Source organism: Belonocnema kinseyi, chromosome 6, assembly GCF_010883055.1.
Source record: "Belonocnema kinseyi isolate 2016_QV_RU_SX_M_011 chromosome 6, B_treatae_v1, whole genome shotgun sequence".
Taxonomy (NCBI): Eukaryota; Metazoa; Arthropoda; class Insecta; order Hymenoptera; family Cynipidae; genus Belonocnema; species Belonocnema kinseyi.
In genome coordinates, this window is record NC_046662.1 from 21,772,032 (window position 1) to 21,780,258 (window position 8,227).

Consider the following 8,227-nt stretch of genomic DNA (forward strand, 5'->3'; position numbering starts at 1 on the left):
CGAAAAAATGACAAGAGGCAAAAAGTGTTTATTTTTATCCAATTAACCTAAAAAGTCGACCAGCGTATCGATTTTTTAATTTGTTGTAATTTTGCAAGTTTTGGGTTAATAACAAATTATTGACCATCGTTTTCTATTTAGTGGGTCAACTCTCTTTTTTGTGCGTCTTTTCAGGGGTGCACCGCTCGCCTATTTCAAACCCCTTAAAATCTTTTGTACCGCCGTAAAATTTTTTTAAAGCTCTTAAAAATGCCATATAATCTTTTAGAATACTCTCAAATATTTGAAATCCTTTGAAATCCGATTAAATTACTAAAATTAATTATAAATTCCTGGAAAATTTTTAAATAACCTAGAATCTTTTAAATCCCATTAAACCCCTTGAAATCATTGTAATATATGAACATTTTTTTGGAATATTTCAAACTAGCCTAAAATATTTCAAATATTTTGAAATCCTTCGAAACATTTCTTAAAAGGCTCTTAAAAATGCCTTAGAATATTCTGAATGCGCTAAAATATTTCCAATTCTTTAAAATGTTCTGGAATCCCTTAAAACTTTTTAAAGCTCTTAAAAATGCCGTAGAATCTTTCAGAATACCGTAAAAACATTTTAAATCCTTTAAAATACTATTAAATTGCCGAAATTAATTGAAAATTCGCAAGATTTTTTAAAATTACCTTAAAATCCTTTAAAATCCCTTCAAATTTAAAATAACTTTAAAATACTCTAAAAGATTTAAAAAGAAATCCAGACCTGAATTAAATAGTGGTTAATTATAATCATTTAAATTACAAAAATTATAATTTTATAGAAAAAATAATAATAAAAATATTAAAAATAAATAATAATTAAAGGGTAATTTTTTTAAAGAAAAGTGATTGAAGTTATCTTTTCATTTAAAAAGTGAGCATTGTTACTTCACATTTTTGAAAGTGCTTCTTACATAAATTCTCCGACATTTGCAATTGTTTTTCAAAATTCCTTACTTTTCCCTGAGCAACGAAATTCCCTAATTTTCCTTAAACTTTGTCTAACCTGATTTAATAAATTCTAATTTATCTTCAAATATAAAAATGCTTTAATTTGAACTTTTTTCGTTATTCCATTACCACTCGGAATTAAGAATTGGACAGCGTACAAATATTAGATAAAATATCAAAAACATCCGAATCAGCAATAAAGAATACGTAATAATAATTCAGAAAATATAAAAATCCCATTGAAATAAAAAATATATTCTACAATATACATACCACAACACCGAACTGCTTGTGCAACAAAAAATTGTGAGTTTGCTCTTCACCTCTCATGTATCGTAATCTTTTTTGCATTTTAAAAGCCCTCAAGGTGGGTGGGTATTGAGGTACCTTTTCATAAATTCTTAGTTTTCTTCTTTCAGGATATTCAATATCTAAATAGAAATAAAATAAATAAATCGTTCCTTCTTAAACACCCTTCATTCATCCTACAATTCTAATTTTTAAATTTATTACTTACCAAATTTTGGCGGAAGCGGGTAAACCTTCAGGCCTGCTGTTTGAACTACAAGACTAGGCAAATTGTTAATTTTCACTAAAAATAAATACAAATAACATTAATTATTAACAAGTATAAAAGAACATAACCTCTTCCAGAACAAAAAACTGATATATATTTCTTGAGTCATTACTTGAGAGGTTTAACCTCGAAAAAAGTTTCGTTAAAGACATTTTTTATTCTTGTTTTTTTTTTTAATTTGTGTCTTCTACTTGAAATATAAATAACTATTTTTCATGTCAATAATGAAATTTGCACGATTTGCACCGAAAAGCAGAAAGAAAATCAATGGAAAATCAACTACAGTCTACTACCATGATCTAACAAATGCATGGTCTAGCCACTTGAAGGCCCTGTTTCGTTCAAGTTACGCAACCGCTTAATTCCACCATTTTGTTAGTTTGACCGCGCAGTTTGAGTTTGACGCGTAAGACTATACGGCGAACTGTTATAGGAAAATCAATTAAGACACTTCGTTTAAATTACTTGAAATAATTCCTAGCCTGTCATTAATTTTGAATCTTTTCAAAACTTCGACATCTCTCTTAAAATTACTAAAATTTTGTGTACAAATAATAAGTGTTCAATTGTTATTTATGCGTCATAATCTAACAATTTCACTTATAAATTAAACACATTTTAAATAGCACAATTAAAATTGTAACGCTAAAAAATCAAAAGTTCTTTGAAAATCTAAAGATTCAAAGCTTTTTATGTAAAACAATTCAGTTTCAAATTATTTTCTTTTCAATATTTGGTTTAAATTTACTCGTCTTAAATGAACAGTGAAATATTGCTAAATATCAAATACTTATTCTTTTTCTGCATTAAAAAATTTCAAATTAAATGGGTTAAAAATTAAATAATTCAGACTCACAATATTTTTAATTTAATAAAAACATTTAATTATGACTATATTATTATGGATTTATTTTTAAGTGGAAAATAGTCAAACGCACGTTTATACTTTTTAATGGCTAAAAACATTAATAGAAGTAATATATTAATTTATTTATTTATTAAATTTAATATAAAAAAATATATAAAGGAATACCTGAAACTGTGAATGAAAAACATATTATTGATAAATCATGAGTGCAGATCCATTTTTTAAATTATTTATTTATTTAATATTTACACTTGATAAAATGAAACTGTTTTTTTACCAACAATTTTCAGCTTCAAATACTTTTAATTTTTAATTGTTTAAATCCTCAAAACTGCACTTTAATTATTTTTAAAACTGTTAAAATATAGCTTGGGCAAATTTTTCTTCTGAAAATTCGTTAAATTCTCGGTTTCCCAGTCCGACGGCCACCTAGTTCTTTATAAAAAAATCTTCGATTTTAAAAACTTGTAATTTTTAATTTTTTTAACCTCTAAAACTGCATTTTAAAATTCTTCAATTAAAATATATGCTGAAAAATAAAAAAATTTAACTTGAAAATTTTTAAAGTGACAGATTTTCGAATTAAGCATTCTAAACTAAATGGTATAATAATCTATACAAATCACAATTTAGGAAATTAAAAGAAAACGGTTGAAATCAAAGTTGGACAACATTTTTATTAGACAAATTTTGTAACATTCGCGGTCAAAAAATAAATTCACTGTAATTTCCCGATTTTCCAGGTTTCTCGATCCAGGGGCCAACCTGAACTGCATTATATAATTTTTTTTTAGTCAGAACTTTCCCACTTGACTTCAATTTCATTTTATTTGACACAGATACGTCATTTTTTGTCAGCTGAAAGAAGTTATGAAACACAGAACCGAAAATTATAGTTTATCCGTATTTTTCTTTAACGATCTTTAACATTATTATAATACATTTTATAAGGATTCAAATATTTATACACCTGAAAAGTACAAGAAATTTTTATTCTTACGTTTTGCATTTTAAAATCCTTTACGTTGCCGCCTTTCTTATCCAAGATGGAGAAATTAAGCGGTGGGTCCTTATTGGTTCGGTTTTTTTTACTTGCGCGTGGCTAGACCATGCATTTGTTAGATCATGGTCTACTACATATGGATTTTGTGGCATGCGCATGTCTTGTGATCCCAGCTTTGGCATGTTGAGCTACTGCGCTTGCCTGGCGCACTAGCCCTCATTAGTCGCTTTTGGCGCGCGATTCTAATCGGGTATAATTAACAATTATTAAATTAGAATGGACCATTTTAATAAATTGCACATAAATATCGGAAATCACTTAATTTGTGATTTAAGTAGAGAAAAAAATAATAATACAACAAACTTAGTCAATGAAATATAAATTCAGCTTTTGAATTCAAAGAAAATATGCTATTATTTACAAAATATATGCATTATTATTTTCTTTCAACCTTCCATTTGCAATGAAACAAGGGTAAAAATTTGGATTATACGTAATTTAGAATTATTTCTCAAATTTCAAACTTGAGTTAAAATTATAACTTGTGATGAAATCATCAAAATAGGGCGAAAATAGGGAAATAAAATCTTTTTATTAACTTGGTAAGAAACTCTTTAAATTGCATTTTCAACAAAGAATTTTAACTGTCAGCCAAAATAGATGAATTTTAAAACCCAAACATTATTTCTTTAACAGAAGAGTTTAGTTTATAAATTAAAAAGTCTAATGGTTTGAAAGTCAGTTAACTTTTTAACCCCAGAGATTAAATTTTAAAAAATCAGTTGAATTATCAAGCCAAAAAGATCAATTATTTAAAAGACAGTTGAATTAGGATAAGAACCCCAATTCTTAGCAACCCCCCCCCCCCCCCCCCCCCCCCCCCCCCTCGTCTAATTGTTGGACCCTTCACTAATTTTTAAGATAATAATTCTTTAGCATGTTTTGCCTAAATTAATTAATTTATACTATCATTTTCACATGCAATAAATATATTTATTAATTAATGCAATTAAATATTTATCTAAAATAAAATAAATTCATTTCGGTTTTTGGCATGCCAATAATTGGGCTAAGATGCCAAGAATTGGTTTTCTTACCCTATCAATCTGAAAAGCTTAATTTTCAGTACAAAAATATCGTTTTCGGCGAAGAAAGATGAATTATTTATCAACTAAGTAGTTAAATTTGAAAAAAAATAATTTTCAACAAAATAGTAGCATTTTCAACTAAATATTTCAACTCTAAATAAAAAGAGGCGAATTTTCAATCTAATCATGAACTTTTGAATTGTACAATTTCTACAGTTGAATGTACAAGAGAACAAAATTTCAAACAATAGTTGCATTTACAACCAAAGAGTTGACTTTCCAAGCCAAAAAGACTAATTTTTTAAAAGATAGTTGAATTATCAGACTAACAAATAGATCGTTTTCAACGAAGAAAGTGGACATTTAAACCAAATAGTTGAATTTAAAAAATAGTTAAGCTCTCAATAAAAGGAGACGAATTTTAAACAAAATAGTTAAACTCTTAATCAAATAGTTGAATTTTCAAACCAATAGGTCAATTTTCAAGCCAAAAGGCGAATTTTTGTAGAATGCAGTTTAATTTTCAACAAAAAAGATTACCTGCTCGGCACACAAGATGAATTTTAATTTCATAAGAAAAAATTTCTATCCAAAAAAACAAATTTTCAACAAAGAATTTGGATTATTGACAATTTGAATGAAATAGTTGAGTTTTGAAGCTAAAGAAAAACAAGATTTTTTAGAACACTGTAGATTCATCAGCCTAAAAATTTGAATTAAAAAAAATATAGATTGTTTTCTACAAAGAAAGATGAATTTTGAAACAAATAGTTGAATTGTTATGCAAAAAGACAAATTTCTTATAATTGAATTAAAATTAAATTTATATAAAATTAGTTATATTGAAATTTATAAATTCAATTAATTAAATTCAAATAATAAAAAATATAAGTAAATTTAGTTAATTCAAATTTTAAAAATTTGTTCAATTTTCAACAAAACAGTTCATTTTCAACTAATAAAGAGGAATTTCTACCGAAACAGATTAATTTCATATCCACCAGGAGAAATTTCTATAAAAAAGAATTGTTTTTTTTTACAAAACTGTGGAATTATCACCTTGAAAAGTTGAATTGTCAACAAATCAATCTTTATAAACAAAGATAAATGAATTTTTGACGAAGTTGAAAATGAATTATTATTATTATTATATCAAATGAATTTTTAACCTAATTAACGAATACTTAAATAAAATTATAAATCTCTAACTGGGATCCCTGAATTTTATACCAAAAAGATAAGTTATCAGCCATAAAGATTAATTTTCTAAAAAAATTAGGGTTTTGCACAAAGTAAATCAATTTTCGAACAACTAGTTTAATTTCCAAATAAATGAAAAAATACATTATGATTTAATTAGATTAAACCGAGATAATCTGTAAAATTTGTGACTAAAAACAAAGTAGAAATCACTTTTCTAATTTGACCAAAATCATTTAAATAATGAAAATTTGAATTTAACTGCGATCAGAAATAAATTCCCGGTTTTTAAATTAAATTATTAGCCATTTCCCGGCCAATAAAGTTCCCGTTCATTCCTGATTTCCTGGTCTAGTCTTCACCCTGAAATTATTCTCAGTTAAAGATAAAACCGAGATTACTAAACCTAGGGAAAATGCTCACCAACTTCCATCGAAGTAAAGGCACCACAGGAAAAAATTTTTACTCGGAAAATGTAGAGCCACTTATCTCTTGGATGTCGATTAAAATATAGCGTTTTCTATGTCAAACTGCAGAATATTTTTATCTTTATAATACGAGACGAAAAATGGAATTATTAAAGGAAAATTAATTTTTTAATACTTCAATTTGAGCTGCTTTAAAAAAAATCTCTAGAAATACATATCTACAATATTTAAAATTAATTCATCACAAATATCCGTCTGTTTCCATAATAATATCTTTATGTACAAGTCGATCGACTTCTTCACTCTCTTAATTTAATTAAAATAATTCAATAAATTAAATATAAACTATTCGTATAAATTCTCCGCAAAAATCAAAAACACTAAAAAGAATGAGCAAAATTCATGCTACAACTCGTACAATACACAATATAAATGCACCTTGGACCTCTAAAATATTATTTTTCAACCCTTATATTAATAAAAGCACAGGCTCATTTTGAAATATAATTTTATAACTTTATAATATACTGTTAAAAATACTTTTTTTATGCAATATCATTAACAGATTGAAAAGAAAGCTTTGTTTAATGCCGCACCATAAAATTCTAGAAATATTCCGAAATTATTTTTTACGATAAAAATATATCTTTAGTCGATAGCTATTTATCGAAGTCATTTTTTTTCCTTAAGAAGGTGCAGTAATAAAGCTTGAAATTATTTCCTTACGTTTAAATTAAAATTATTTTTCATTTTAACTTTATCTTAAAGCTTATTTCTAGTTTTCATTTTTTCCACTACTTCTAAAAATGTAAGTACAGCGCCAAAAGATACTCAAGTCTGATTGATATCTTTTGATAAAATATTTAAAATCTCTACTGTATTCAAACTATCATAGCCAGAAGGAAAAGGATATAAAAATAACTTGAGTTTGCCCGGAGATTCTTAAATTGAGATATATTATTTTAATCCTAGGTCAAAATTAAATCGATTTCCGTAAAAATTATTAATCAGCGGTTTAAACTATTTTTTTTTACTTATCACAAAAGCCTTTTTCTCTGGCTATTTAATATTTGTAACAATTCTCGCTGCCTCTAAATCTCTTTTCATTAACCACATAAATATCAGTTTGCCTATTGGCCTAAATCGTTTTTTTAATCCTAACAAAAAAGAGGCAAATAGGAGGCTTTATCTCGGTGCAAAAGACTCGTTTTGTGAAATGTTTGACAAACCAGTAAAATATTAAGGAAAAGAATTTTTTTCTCTTATAGAAAACAATATCAGGAAATTAATTTTATTGTAGAATAAATATAACTTATAATGGGCCGTGCATAAATTACATAAACTGCGAATCATCAAAAAAACGGAACATATTTAAAAATGTCACAATTTGGTACAAAATTCAACTATTTGGTCGTTAAAAATTCATTCCTTTGGTCAAAAATATAGCTATTTCTGTTTTAGTAGGAAATTAATCTTTTTTAATTGAAAATTTTTTATTGAAAAGTCGTTTTTTGGATGGAATATGAACCCCTTGGTTGAAAATTCAACTATTTTTTTGAAACTTTATCGTCTTGACTAAACATTTATTTCTTCGCTTAAGAATTCAAATATTTTGTTAAAAATTCCTTTTTTTTTATTATTGAAAATTGATTTTTGCAGCTCAAAATTTTATTATTACATTTTTTGTAGACAGTTTAACTATTTAAGTTGAAATTACAATTATTTGGTTAAATATTAATTTCTGTTCTCTTAGTTAAAAATTGATGCACTTTGTTGAAAACTCGTCTTTTTTATTAGAAAGTTGATAAACAGTATTTTGTTTAATTGGTATTTTTTTTTAATTCTGTTTTTTGTTCAAAATAAAAATTCGCTTTTTTAATGTAATTCTAAATGAAATCTCTTTCGGTTGAAAATTTAACTAATATGTTGAAAATTTGCTATATTTGGTTCAAAAATAATTTTTAATTGATAATTTAAGTACGAGGGTAGATCAATAAGTCCTTAGAATGAAGTATAAAAACAATTTTTTTTGGGTAAATTTTTTTTTATTTTTCAACATAATCTCCTTGGAGCTCTATA

At 25.9% G+C, this 8,227-nt stretch overlaps 1 protein-coding gene across 1 annotated transcript in view; it reads right to left on the minus strand.

Moving 5' to 3' along the window:
• LOC117174398 (39S ribosomal protein L16, mitochondrial) overlaps nucleotides 1-1,829 on the minus strand; it is a 7,175-nt gene extending 5,346 nt beyond the window's left edge. Inside the window, exons 1-3 of the mRNA XM_033363488.1 lie at nucleotides 1,674-1,829; nucleotides 1,502-1,576; nucleotides 1,258-1,415 (exon numbers count right to left, since the gene is read on the minus strand). Coding sequence (XP_033219379.1) covers nucleotides 1,258-1,415; nucleotides 1,502-1,576; nucleotides 1,674-1,713 — 273 coding nt within the window. The 5' untranslated portion in view covers nucleotides 1,714-1,829. The remainder of the gene's footprint in view (nucleotides 1-1,257; nucleotides 1,416-1,501; nucleotides 1,577-1,673) is intronic.
• Between the last annotated feature and the right edge of the window lie 6,398 nt (nucleotides 1,830-8,227).